The 14,887-nt window shown below is 40.6% G+C and overlaps 1 protein-coding gene across 1 annotated transcript in view; it reads right to left on the minus strand.

Moving 5' to 3' along the window:
- Positions 1-7,175: 7,175 nt before the first annotated feature.
- Positions 7,176-14,887, minus strand: part of trpm5 (transient receptor potential cation channel, subfamily M, member 5) — a 49,384-nt gene continuing 41,672 nt past the window's right edge. Inside the window, exons 23-26 of the mRNA XM_084061272.1 lie at positions 14,149-14,281; positions 12,218-12,290; positions 9,288-9,378; positions 7,176-8,448 (exon numbers count right to left, since the gene is read on the minus strand). Of these exons, the coding sequence (XP_083917398.1) occupies positions 8,306-8,448; positions 9,288-9,378; positions 12,218-12,290; positions 14,149-14,281 (440 nt within the window). The 3' untranslated portion in view covers positions 7,176-8,305. The remainder of the gene's footprint in view (positions 8,449-9,287; positions 9,379-12,217; positions 12,291-14,148; positions 14,282-14,887) is intronic.

Genomic DNA, 14,887 nt, shown 5'->3' on the forward strand with positions numbered 1-14,887 from the left:
AGTTACAAAAGTTCGCTTTAAAAATATATAAATCTATTCAAAGATTTGCACAAATCAAGATTTTTCAAAAATAGCAGATCTACAAGTTTGTGCCGCGCTACGAGCTTGTATATCTGCAATTTTTGCCTTTGTCTTAACCACTTAAAACCCCCTATACAGTATATGGTTGAGCACTGGAGGCCATCAGGGTAGAGCTCTTCAGGGTCTAAAAAAAAAAAAATGGAACCTGTGAAATCTGATCCGATTCCGAGCCGTTCCCAAATAACAAAACCAAACCCGGGTGGACCTGTGACAACGTTTTTTTTTTACAGACCTGGACCCTAATTGGACCTGGGGAAATATGTTCCGAAACCCGATTATTTCCGAGATTCCGAGACGGACCCGACCCAGACACCCCTTCAAAAAAAAGCGCATATGAAACTACAAAAATAAATAAATGAATATGCGCAGAAGTATTCATTTAATATGCGTGTGTAAATAAATGTGGCCTTTATGAATTAATAGCAGACCTATTGATCAATGACCTTGGCTTGCCTTGCAGTATGGTGGTGCGCACCACCAGCATTTCTTTTGTTGTGCTGCAGTAGGCTGATCTTAAACCAGCCTAAAACATCACGCAAGATGCACAGCCATTAGTGTCGCTGCTGCACTAGTCTCGCGTGGCCAGACTGTTGCCTCCCACAATTTTCAAATGTTTCCGGTCATACAGTCTGGGACTCGGAAGCTCTGATCATGATTAACCCATTGAGACCTGAAGCCGATTCTACATGTCTCCTAAATCCCAGCAGTTTTCTGAAAAACCTATGTTTCTACATCAGTGGTGCTCAATCTTTTTCATGTCAAGGACCCCCAAAATGATATGTATTTGGCCGCGGACCCCCATCAAAATATTTTGTTCCAGGGACCCCCCAGAAGCAAAGATTTGAGTTAAAAATGTTCGCTTTAAAAATATATATATTCAGAAGATTTGCACACATTTTCACGATTTTTCAAAAATAGCAGATCTACAAGCTCGTAGCGCGGCATTCGGTGCCGCGCTATGAGCTTGTATATCTGCTATTTTTGAATAGCCCAAAGTGTAAAATAATGCTGTTTAGCTCAAATCTAAAAATGACACAGTTCCAGGTCTTAATGGGTTAAAATATAAACCGGACGTGAAGCCTCCTCCCCACTTCCGTTTCGTCTTTACAGTCGCGCAAATGTATCCTAACATAAATCCAAATCATCTAAGTATATTTAGCTTGCTGCTTAGCAGAAATGGAAATTAAAAAATTAAATGTAAAGACATTTTGAAATATATGTTCGTGAACGGAAGTGCCAGTTTCCTCTCTCGGATTTGGGGAGGTGTAGTTCCAGACTCTGTATATGGCTTTTTCGGAGATTGTGGAATAGTTGTCTGGCTACGCGAGACTACCCTTAGCAAAAAGCAGTTTATTAAAGTGTACTATAAGTATACTTCTTTTATACTAAAAATGAGACAGTATACTTTACGTTTACTTGTATATACTCGACAGATATATATACTTAAAACTAGTATACTTAAGTATACTTGGCTTATACTGAAAAGTGTAAAGTCAAGTCTAAATATACTAATTAGACTACCAAGTACTACAATTCTAAGACTTATACTTATACTTCCTGAGACTAGTATACTTAAGTATACTTGTCTTATACTGAAAAGTATAAAGAGAAGTCTAAGGCTTATACTTATAGTTCCTGAGACTAGTATACTTGTCGTATACTGATAAGTATAAAGAAAAGTCTAAGACTTATATTTATACTTCCTGAGACTAGTATACTTAAGTATACTTGTCTTATACTGTGAAGTATAAAGAGAAGTCTAAGGCTTATACTTAAACTTCCTGAGACTAGTATACTTGTTGTATACTGAAAAGTATAGAGAAAAGTCTAAGGCTTATACTTGTCGTAAACCTGATCCTAGGTCTGTCTAAAACATCACACACAAGTTAAACAGCACTTCATTGCGTTTCTCATCCTGATTAGTGCAGTCGTGCACACACACACACACACACACACACACACACACACACACACACACACACACACACACACACACACACACACACACACAGTCAGTAGGCATACCACGGGGTCTTTTCGGATCCACGCGGGTATTACACACAATGACGGAGAGACCCGAGTTCCGAGGTAACGGCACCGATTCCGAGTGGGGACCACCTTGAAGGGATTCCAGGTGGTCCCCAGCTAAATAATGGAGAGCTGGTATTGGTAACCAAATGGACCCTTATAGATCTTTAACTCTTGAGAGCGTAAAATGAAACCAAATGGACCCGTAAGGGTCCATTTGGTTTCATTTTACGCTCTCAAGAGTTAAATTATTGTGAAACATTTCGAGTGATTATGATAAAACACGGCTCCGACCCGTGCGGGTCTCGGGTCCTGTCAGGTATTTTCGGAATCGGGGGGGCCTGTGAAGAGCTCTACCTCAGGGCTCTATGCCTAGAATCTTTTTGTTTTTGTTTTCTGTTGTCGTGGGGGAAAGCTTTTGCTGGAAAATAGCCGTTCGACAAGCGATTCGACGCGTTGTGAGCTTGTCGATCTGCTATTTTCCTTGCGATTTCTTCCCCCCCCCCCACATATACGGATACTGGGGGTTTATAGTGGTTAAAGGGAATGAAGTTGAAATGACTACAATCTATAGGATATCAGATTATTTAAAGGTGGAAGTCGGAGAGGGGGGTGATTTATGTTTTATTTTTGGGATTTACGGATTTTGTCCCTCTGTGCGCCTGACGTTAACGTGTTCGGATTGGGAATTGCAACCAAAAAAAACACATTCTCATCTCTGGAGATGATGAGAAGGGTTTGGCCTGGTAGTGCAATGCATCTGAAATAATAACCCACACACTATTTGCGTGAAAACAAACAGAATAAGGAAGCCTGGATTGTAACTTGAACCACATGAACGTTATAGCGTCCCTATTCTGGGCATCGTGTCATGAATATTGGCCAACATCTTATTTTCTGTGAAGAGATTTGGTGTAGAGGGAAAAATGAGGGTAACATAACATAAATGAAACTGTGGTATGTACGTAACGTACATTACCACAATAGTATGGTAACATCCTAGTCATGCAAAATGAGTGAGATGACAGTGAACATGGGATACAAATTCCAGTGCCATGGGTCCCATCTGTCTAAAGCAGGGTTTCTCAACGTGGGTGCCTTGCCCTCAGAATACTTAGTAAAAACGGATCTGGGGCGAATGTTACCCCCAGAATAGGGATGCTGGGGTTTAAGTGGTTAAACGTCAAGTATATACAGTAAAGTTAGTTAATTTCAATCTGACCTTTAACAGAAAACTGATATTCTCTCAAGTTTTCCTTGTGACACATGCTGCATCTTAGGGGGGAAAGATTTACACATTTATGTAACGTAAAATTACATAGATGTAAGGTGCTATAAAGTAACAATGTAATTCAGGGAAGGAATGGAGGAGTTAGAGAACCATCACTGTTCTAAAGGATCTGATGTAATGTGAGGAAACTGATTTCAAATGGTACGTCGCCAAGCTTTTAAGTTCAAAATAAAGGTATTAATGTATATCTAATGCTGTAATGTTGACACAGTCCATGTGGGAGAAGCATGTTAACGTCACGTGTATTAAGAGGGCAAATCCATTCATATGTTCAACATATGGACGTTCCAGTTCTCATGCTGTATAGTTTTATCTATTGACAGGGACTCACACAGGAGGTTGTTTGGGCTGTACAGGAGCTTTAGCATATTAATATTGTAATATTGCTTCTTACAGTATAAATAGGTTTTCAATTGTTTGGAGATGGGAGAAGAAAACGTAATGTTTAAAATGGTCTGAACAGCTACAGCAGGGGTCTTCAATGTTTTCAGGCCAAGGACCCCTTGGCTGAGAGAGAGATGAAGCAGGGACCCCCACTATATTGTGTAAAATTGCGTTGCAGATTATTTTTGTATTTGTTTGACTTGGTCTGCTCTTTTTCCCCTATTACACCAAACCTCTTTGCCAAAAAATAGCCGATCTACAAGCTCACAACGCCTCGCAGCGCGAGGCGTTGTGAGCTTGTAGATCTGCAATTTTTTGGCTAAAGTTCTCCTCAGAAAAGGGATGCTAGGGTTAAAAAAATAATCATATCACACAAAGATTTGGTGCCCCCCCCCCCCTGTAGTAACTCTGAGGACCCCCTAGGGGTCCCGGACCCCCTGTTGAAGACCCCTGATCTACCGTACTGTCTTTTCCTGTGTGTAAAACTGGACACAATGCTAGTAGGCCAATGTGTTTGTTGCTTATTTCACTTTTTCTCCGAATGTCATTTTCAAATGTTTTCATTACACATGATTTATATAAATTATATTACACTTAAATATTGGTGTCTTTAGCAGCTGATTGCTGACCAGCAGACTGAAACTCTACTGTAGTGCAAAGCATCATAGCTTTACCTGGAAGAATGCCAACGGTACGGAAGCAGCCACTTCCTAATTTATTTGTGAAACATTAAACCACAGACAACTCAGGCTGAATGTATTTACTTTGTCGTATATACGGCAGTATGGCTTTGCCAGAAATTGCGGATCTACAAGCTCACAATGCGTCAACGTGTGAGCTTGTAGAGCTGCAATTCCTGGGCGCACACGACACTGTTACACAACAAAGTATATAAATTAGGCTTTCAACCCATTAAATCCGGGAACACATGTGTCATTTTAGATTTCTTTGGCTATTCAAAAATAGCAGATCATACAAGCTCATAGCTCGGCGTTCATAGATTTCTTTGGCTATGCAAAAATAAATATCAAAAATATCAGATCTACAAGCTCATAGCGTGGCACTCGGAGCTTGTATATCAGATATTTTAGAAAAATCGTGAAAATGTGTGCAAATCTTTGAAAAAAATGTATTTTTTAAAAAGCGAATATTTATACATTATTTTGTTGCAGGGACTTCCGGAAGCAAAGATTCAAGTTAAAAACGTTGTTTCAAAAAATATATGTATTCAAAGATTTGCAAGTTTTTTTTTCAAAAATAGCAGATCTACAAGCTCGTACGAGCTTGTAGATCTGCTATTTTTGAATAGCCCAAAGTATAAAATAATGTTTATAGCTAAAAATCTAAATTGACACATAATATATGCGTTCCCAGATTGACTGGGTTAAGAATGATTGAAGCGTGTTTTTGTTTTGCAGCAGCAGCTTCAATGACATTGGACGGCTGACTTGAGCTGCCTGGGTTTGTGTTTTTTTTGTGTGTCTTTTCATGAGGTCTTCTAGATTATAGTCGTTGAGCTGTGGAAATTAAAATCATTTTTAGAACACACCCTCTGGTAGGGATGGCACCGATTTATTGGCCGTACAACGGTGGTATCAGCAGATACACACACACACACACACACACACCGCCATCAGTCAGTGTGTGTCGGCAAAATAAGACGCCAGACAAGTGGCCGATGATGGATGTTGTGTCATAAATCTGTATGATTGGATTTGAAATCTGTATGATTGGATTTGTGTTCATTAAAAGATAGTGTGCTGAAGGGCTGAAATACTTCTTAAACTGTTATTTTTCTTTCATATATTGAAGATTTATTTGTTTTCCTCCTTTTGGTACAAAAGTAAACAAACAACCAAACATGGGTTTGGGTGCAGAATGTCCCAATGGGTGCATCTCTGTTCCCTCCCTGCCCTGTGGTGTGAGTGTGAACATTTTACTACTGCAGAACAAACTCTTTAGGGCAGTTGGTTCTCAAACTGGGGGTTCGCAACCCCCAGGGGGGTCCCCAAATTATTTCAGGGAGGGGTCCCCAGATGATTAGCTTAACCCATTAAGGCCTGAGGCCGATTCAAAAAATGTTTTCTAAATCCTAACAGTTTTTTGAAAAAAATATAAAAAAATGTTTTCACGATTTTTCAAAAATAACAGATCTACAAGCTCATAGCGCGGCACTCGGTGCCGCGCTATGAGTTTGTATATCTGCTATTTTTGAATAGCCAAATAAATAAAAAAACCGTTCCCGGTCTTAATGGGTTTAAGGGATCAAAATTCCTTTTTTTTCCTATTGATTAGTCACTCCATGGAGACTTGAATTCATGGAGATTTTTTTTTGTTTTGTCACATTCCTAAGCCAATGTCCCGGTAGGACACTCAAAAGTGTCAACTTTGAACTTTGAGTCTCCTACCGGAGACATTAGCATCTTTCCGCCGGTCAGCAAATTATTAGCTTAGGAATGCGACAAAAACAAAAACAAATCTCCATTAATTCAAGGCTTCATGGGGTGACTAATTGATAGAAAATACGTCATTTTGCAGGTGAACTATCCCTTTAATGTGCACCATTGTTTTCTAACTCAACAGTAAACAAACCAACATACAGTATAAGTGTACACAGGGTATCTGGACATTTATAAAGTTACAATGTAATGACTTTTAAAACCTTTTTAATACCAAATTGGCCAAATTGTCAAATATTCCGTCAGAAAGAGGCAAACATTGTGAAAATAGCCGATCTACAAGCTCACAACGCCTCGCGGCGTGAGGCGTTGTGTGTGTAAAAACAAAATTGATCATGAAGTTGTTTACCAATCTTCATGAACAGAAATAAGAAATTGAATGTGAAATCTGTTTCCCAGAAGTACCGTATTGTTACTGTAAAAACACGACGACAAACCACAATGAGACAAAATCTACCCTCAAACTTTAATGATGGAATGTTTAGCATAGTTATGACTCTTCCTTTATGACCATGGACATGGCCTATAGAACAGGGGTCTTCAACGTTTTCAGGCCAAGGACCCCCTAGCTGAGAGAAAGATGAAGACCCCCACTACATATTGTATAAAATTGTGTTTTAGATTGAACTTTTTTTGTTTACTTGGTCCGCTCTTTTTTCCCTTTACACCTATACCTCTTAGCCAAAAATAGTAGATCTACAAGCTCACAACGCCTCGCGCTGCGAAGCGTTGTGAGCTTGTAGATCGGCTATTTTTGGCTAAAGTTCTCTTTAGAAAAGGGATGGTAGGGTTCAAGTGGTTAAGGTAAAAAAAAAAAATCATATCACACAAAGATTTGGCGGACCCCCTGTAGTAACTCTGAGGACCCCCTAGGGGTCCCGGACCCCCTGTTGAAGACCCCTGGCCTAGAACATGAAGGAAATACAGCATATCATCTCTGTCGGGTGGAAAACTCAAATGTCCAAAACTGTTACTTTTCAGGATTTCAGAAAAATAGCAACAGTAGCAGATCTACAAGCTCAAAACACATCGCTTCGCAGCGGTTTCGAGCTTGTAGATCTGCTACTTTTGATGCTTTTGTGTGACGCTGTAGTATGATCAAACAGGGCGTTAATTTACGGAAAAAAACACAACAAGTTAGAATAGAGATGAGAGGTTTCTGCCTGACAGCAACGATATAGCATATTGTTGCTGTCAGGCAGACATCTTGTATCTCAATTTTTCAGCGTATTCGTTTTTTTTTTTCATAAATGAATGCTCTACTTCATCATACAAGAGTGTCGTGCAAAAGTAGCAAAAATAGCAGATCTATGACGTGTTGTGAGCTTCTAGGTCTGCTATTTTTCTATTTATGAAAAAAAGATTACCTTAAAGTTAAAGCGGCACTATGTAACTTTTTTTAACATGAATTAAATGTAATGTTGTCCAATTTGTATGGTAGAGCATGTTAATACAATGTAAATTATACAATTGGGGTGGTTGTATTTTGTCTCCCACGAATTTTGACCTGATGGTCAAAGATTCAATTTATCCCCTGAGCAAGCAGGCACAGGGCTCTATTAGCTCAATGGTAAAGATGACAGCGCTTGCGCAGGAAACCAGGTTCAAATCCTGGGTAGAAGAGGAAAGTTTTAAGTCTGTCTGTGGATAATATAAATATTGAACCAATGAAAAAAAAATCACACCCAGTGTGAAGTGAGCGGTGTTATTTAGAAACAACAGTGGTCATCACAGTGATGGAAGCTCACTTTTAAAAAAACAGTTTTTTTTTTAAGTGCGTGGTGCTATTTAGAGGTTATTATTTCAACATGCGTCTCGCTAGCCAATCAAAGCAAAGGGTCTGAATAGAGTCAGCCAATCACGGTACGGCGAAAAGGGTGTCAATAGAGTCAGCCAATCACGGCACAGGGAAAGATGGATTCCCAACCCCACTTATAGGAGCGGCTACATCGCTCAAAAAGACCAAAAAAATTAAACTACATTGGATCCATTGGAACACAGGTTCATTTCCACCCGACAACAAACGATTAACTCGCGTAGATAAAGACGGTCTATTTCACGTTTATTCATCGATGTAAGGGAATCGTTTGTGTGCTCCGTATCCTTGGTGACCAGGTCTAGCATCCCTGTCGTCTGGCTTCACTTCCTGGTCTGGTTGAGCTGGAGGCGGGTCCTTCATGCTGGCCTTGCTGCCTGTCAGAGACACTGTGTGCCGTTTTATGGCACATTTAATCATCAGCTATTAATCTGATTATTATTACATTAACACTTAACCTGCCTGAGTTATTTCAGATTTTTTTTGCAGTTGTCTGCCAGAGATTTTTCATTGAAATTAAAAAAGTACTCAGGAGCCGAGATACAGAATTTTTAAGTTTTAAGTTAACAAGGAAGTGGATACGAGTCTAGATCTTTGAAAAATCATATCTCCTTGGTCTTTGGGTCAATTTCTTTTAAAAAATGTTTTTTTTTTTGTTTTTGTTTTTTAAAAACGCATATATGCGTTATTGTCAGTTATTGGCAGTTCATAGCGCGGCAATCTGTTATTTTTGTTTTAATCTTGACAATTTGTGCAAATCTTTGAATATACATATGTTTAAAGCGATCATTTTCAACTCAAATATTTGCTTCTGGGGGTCCCTGGAACTAAATATTTTGAGATGGGGGTCCGCGGCCAAATACATCATTTTGGGGGTCCTTGACATGGGAAAAGTTGGAGCACCACTGATATAGCAACCAAATAACAACAATTCCTATGTATTTAGCCGCAGACCCCCATCTCAAAATATTATGTTCAAGGGACCTCCCAGAAGAAGCAAAGATTTGAGTTACAAATGTTTGCTTAAAAAACATCACTTTATTCAAAGATTTGCACAAATTTTCACGATAAAAAAAAAGAAAATTAGCAAATCTACAATAGATCTGCTATTTCTTGTTATATCCCAAAGTATAAAATAATGGTTATGGCAACAAAAAAGATGACACAGTGTGCGTTCCCGGATTGAATGGGTCTAATGGTTTGGGTTTAAGCGTTTAGTGTAACTCACGTGGCGCTCGAGGAGCCTCTCTGTCACACTTGAGCGTGCTCAGAGAGAAGCACTCTGCAACCCAGGACAGCACCTCTCCACAGTACTTGATCTAGAAGGAGGAGGAAACCAGTGATGTCAAGTAACTAAGTACATTTACTCAAGTACTTTACTTAAGTACACTTTTTAGGATTTTTTACTTTACTGGACTATTTCCGATGTTAAATACTTCTACCCCACTATACATCTCAGAGGCAAATATTGTACTTTTACTCCAATGCAATCTTTTTGAAAACTTTAGTTACTAGTTACTTGTTCATTCTGTCATCTCTTTCTCCATTATATGTTGGTATGGTAACCTCACTATTAAAGACAAAAACTCTCTTAGAAGGATTGTGAGAACCGCCTCCAAAATCACTGGCATCCAGTTGGAGAGCCTTGACCCTTTTTACAATAGACAGCTGCTTATGAAGACCAGGGCCATTCAGCAGGACAGTGCTCATCCACTCAATGCAGAGTATAGGATGTTGCCATCTGGCCGCCGTCTAGAGGCCTCTGGTGCTAGAAATAACAGGTATAAGCACTCTTTTGTACCTGCCTCAATTCATGCAGACAACGCTGCTAGGAACAGGTAAAGAATGATATGATGTTGGTGTTGATGATGATGATGATGATGATAATGGTGTATAACTAAGCACTTTATGCCAGCACTTTATATCATAGCACTTTTCTGGACAGAGCTTTTATTGTGTCTGATAACGGTGCACGAACAAGCACTTTATGCCAGCACTTTATATCGAAGCACTTTCTGGATGTAGCCTGTTTTTTTATTTTTTATTGTCTTTCTATACTTGCACTAGAGCGCCCAGGTTTCTGTTTATGCAATGATGTCCCACGTCCTTGTTGTCCTATACGGTCTGTATGTTTTAAACTACTACTACCTCTTTGCTGTAAACCCAATTGCCCTTTTGGGACACTAATAAAGACCTTGAACCTTGTACTTTGCAGCTTGTAGATCTGCTATTTTCAACTTTTGGTACTTTAAGTATATTTTGATACCAAAACTTTTGTATTTTTTTTATTCCAGACTTTTAACTTGTAACATTTAAGTATTTTACATTGCGGTATTGTTACTTTTATGCAAGTAAAAGAGTACTTTTTCCACCACTGGAGGAAACGCAGAGTCCATAAAAAAAAGGTGTGAAATATAAGGTGGTCCAACGTTATACTGATAATCCAGGTTGTGATGTCAAATAAGCGTATAGATAAATGCAGTGAGTTTGTAAAGCCACTCATGGGCCACTTTACAAAAGCATTTGAGATGCTTTATAGTTAGTGCGTATAAAACACCATGGAACTTAGTTTGGCAGCAATCCCCCATGCACTTCTCGTCATAAAAGCAAAACGTAAGTAATAAGAAGAGGGAAATGTGTATCCAAACATACGGTATATCAAAATATAGGCCTAATAAAAGTCATCATAATAGTAGTAGTCAGTCAGAAACAATATGAAGCAAATAAAATACCTGAAAAATACCTGGCAGCCATTTTATATTACACCTGGGGGAACTCAGTCAAATATAATCACATGACATAATGCCTTCAACATTTCATTAAAGCAGGTAGCAGGAGTTTTATGTTAAACATAGAGAGGGGGGGGGGGGGGGGGGGGGGTGAGGATGAGAGAGAGAGAAAGAGAGAGAGGGATAGTCCAGGGGCCAACACTGATATTTTCACAAATTGGTACCACCTGAGGTGGCCGTAAAGTTTTTGTATTTTTGTATTCCTACATGTCTCTAGTTTATATTTTGGTATGATACATCTTCCAATTCAGTAGCTTAATGGCAGTTATCACTACCTACCGGCTAATGTATCCGGTAGGAGACACAAAGTAGAATCTTTGTGTCTCCTACCGGAAATACACCCGGGCATCAAATTATTGCGACAAAAAACAAAATATATCCATGTATTCAAGGCTTCATGGGGTGTGCAATTGATAACTTCTCAGATTTTTGGTGTTTGCAAAAAGACTGCTTTCCATAAGCTTGTAAAAGTTGACCCTCCTTCGGTCTAGGGTGGTCATAGCTGAATGGGTAGAGAGTCCCCCTGGAAACTTAAAGGAGGAGTTCACCCAAAAAATGATTATTTTCTGTCAATTGCACACCCCATGAAGCCTTGAATACATGGATATATTTTGTTTTTTGTCGCAATAATTTGATGCCCGGGTGTATTTCCGGTAGGAGACACAAAGATTGTACTTTGTGTCTCCTACCGGATACATTAGCCGGTTTAGAGTGATTACTGTCATTAAGCTACTGAATTGGAAGATGTATCATACCAAAATATAAACTAGAGACATGTAGGAATACAAAAATACCAAAAATATACAGCCACCTTAGGTGGTACCAAAATCTGCCTTGGCCCCTGGACTAGGAGGGAGAGAGAGAGAGAGAGAGAGAGAGAGAGAGAGAGAGAGAGGAAGAGAGAAAGAGAGGGGGAAACAGAGAGAGAGAGAGAGAGAGAAAGAGAGAGGGGAGTGAAAGGGGGGTGAGAGGGAGAGACAGAACTAGAAAAAGTGCTCCTCGGAGCACAGGTCTCCATCAGGTAGGTTATTGTGGGCCATCAATGTTCGGAATCCGCCAATCAGGATGGAATATGAAAAATCGGATGAAACCGTCTCAATCACATGGCTATAGAGATCATTTGTACCGATTTGCGTGATGTTTGGACAGAATGTGTAGGAGTAATATGAAAAAAAAAAAATGTTTTGCACAAATCTGCCTCCTGGTGGCGCTATAACAGGACAATGTGAAAGGGGTTCTTCCTTGACCTATAGTGGAAATGCACGTGAAAGGTTTCACTGCAATTGCGCGCTGCGTTCGTGATTTGGGGCATTTTGTTCAAAACGGACCACTCCTGCAAACTTTGGAAGCCAATCTTGGCGTCACTTACCTGAGCTTCCATGGACAGGAGCCGTTTCTCTTGGTCCTTGAACCCACTGACGATCCTCAACAAGCTCTGGACCCTGTAGGCATCAACACTCTGCAGTTAAAACACTCTGGACCCTGTAGGCATCAACACTCTGCAGTTAAACATGCACTACATTTCTTAACGGTACAGTAAGCGCTCTACATTTCTTTCTTGTTTTCCCCACGATATTTGTAACGCATTTTTTCACCCAGTGCCAATTGCCTATGTAATGCTACTCTCCCTATGCCAGCCTAGGGAGAGCCCAGAACTGAGCTCATGCTTCCTTCAATGCATGAGGAGCTAGCAAGCCGCTTATCACCTGACAGGGGGGAGTTTCCCCGGTTGGACGTATCGCGTGGAAAGGAACACGTTATTCCAACCAGTTTCTTTCCCCTCCATAAGGCGGTTATTAAGGCGCCCTGGCTGACCAGGGGGAGGCAGTATAGAGACCAGGATTACTGCATGTTTTATATGAGGGTATTCACCCTAGGGCAGGGGTTCCCAACCACCGGTCTGTGGACCGGCACATGTACCACCGGTCCACGAGAAGGCGGCCGGGAATTCCAAGTTTATGGATTGTATCCTACCATATGCACAGGCAACGTTGAGTCACCAGGATTCGTTGCCTCACAGGCAACGTTGAGTCAACATTGCATCACCAGGATTTTACAAACAACGGAGAAAAACTGAGGCGGTCACATGTCCAAGGATTCGTCAGTGATGTCACATCACTGAGGAATCCTTGGTATCTTTATGCCGTGCTACTTCCGTGTTGCATAGCAGTGACATCACTGTCGAATCCTTGGTATTATGATCCTAGCCTTTCAACGCGTGTTTACCAGCAGCGCCACTACACGCTGTATTTAGATTTTTCACGCTTGCGCTAATAAAACATTAAACGGGATTATTATTTCATGTCAACATTCAAGTACAACTATCAGAAGATGTAACTCAGGTGAAGTAATGTGTCACTCTGCAAGTTTAACTAAAGCTTGCCACCTGTCCAAAGTCGTTTCTGATACAGACAGAGTCAAGACAGTCATCAAGGCTAATAATCAAGACATAATGATTTTTTAATCATCCTTTCCTTGTTAATATATCGCCATTTAGGGCAATGATATAACATTATGTAGTGATTTGATAACATATAAATAGCAGCCACCAGCCAGTCATTGACTGCCAGTCAATGACTGTGTTTTGGTACGAATGATGAGCCCCCCCCCGCCCCCCCCCCCCCCAGACCGAACCGGGCCGGACCGGACCGGACCGAACCATGCCGGTCCGCGAACCTTTTGTGAACTGTCAGCAGGTCCGTGGTAACAGAGAGGATGGGAACCCCTGCCCCAGCCCATTAAGACCTGGAACTGTGTCATTTTTAGATTTGAGCTAAAAAGCATTATTTTACACTTTGGCTATTCAAAAATAGCAGATATACAAGCTCATAGCGCGGCACCGAGTGCCGCGCTACGAGCTTGTAGATCTGCTATTTTTGAAAATTCGTGAAAATGTCTGCAAATCTTTGAATATATATATTTTTTTAAAGCGAACATTTTTAACTCAAATCGTTGCTTCTGGGGGGTCCCTGGAACAAAATAATTTTGATGGGGTTCCGCGGCCAAATACATATAATTTTGGGGGTCCTTGACATGAAAAAGATTGAGCACCACTGATATAGAAACATAGGTTTTTCAGAAAACTGTTGAGCTTTAGGAGACATGTAGAATCGGCTTCAGGTCTCAATGGGCTAGGAGACACGGGGAGAACATGCACACTCCACACAGAAAGGCCCTTTCGCTAACCCCACCTAGGGTTGGTACCTACATTTCTTAAAGGACAATGGAAATGGAAAATGCCCTATAGGGTGCAAATCAAGCGCTGTACATTTCCGCTGACATAGTGCAGCTGGTGTTTACTTGGAGGAGGTGCTCTTGAGCCGCTCCTCGCTGCTCTCCCAGCGCTGACGCTCCAGTTTGGCCAGATAGTTCTCCTTCTGAACCGTCTCCCAGGTCATCAACCTCTGGTCCAGACCTGCTGGAAGATCCCTCTCTGCACGCACACACGCACACGCGCACACACACACACACGCGCACGCACGCGCACACACACACACGCACACACACACACACACACACAATTAATTTACAGACAATTAACATTCATTAAATGAGGTAACTTTAATCTGTTGGATAATCCCTGCAGTCTTTCACACAGACAATATAGTAAAAAAAAAATGGCCACACACACACACACACACACACACACACACACACACACACACACACACACACACACACACACACACACACACACACACACACACACACACACACACACACACACACACACACACACACACACACACACACACACACACACACATTGTAATTAACAGATCATTAACATTCATTAAATGAGTTGAATTTCATTTGTGTGAATAAGCTCAGTGGGGAAATACTTATTAACTTATTAAATATTCTCACACAGACAGCATGTGTATCAGTGAAACACACAGACAGACACACACACACACACATGCACGCGCGCGCGCGCGCGCACACTGAATTAATTTACAGACACTTAACATTCATTAAATGAGAATTTATTTCCCTATTCACTGTAACGGTACAAACTGACAGGTTTCACTATTACACA

Source organism: Gymnoscopelus microlampas (assembly GCF_963454915.1).
Source record: "Gymnoscopelus microlampas genome assembly, chromosome: 1".
NCBI classification, from domain to species: Eukaryota; Metazoa; Chordata; class Actinopteri; order Myctophiformes; family Myctophidae; genus Gymnoscopelus; species Gymnoscopelus microlampas.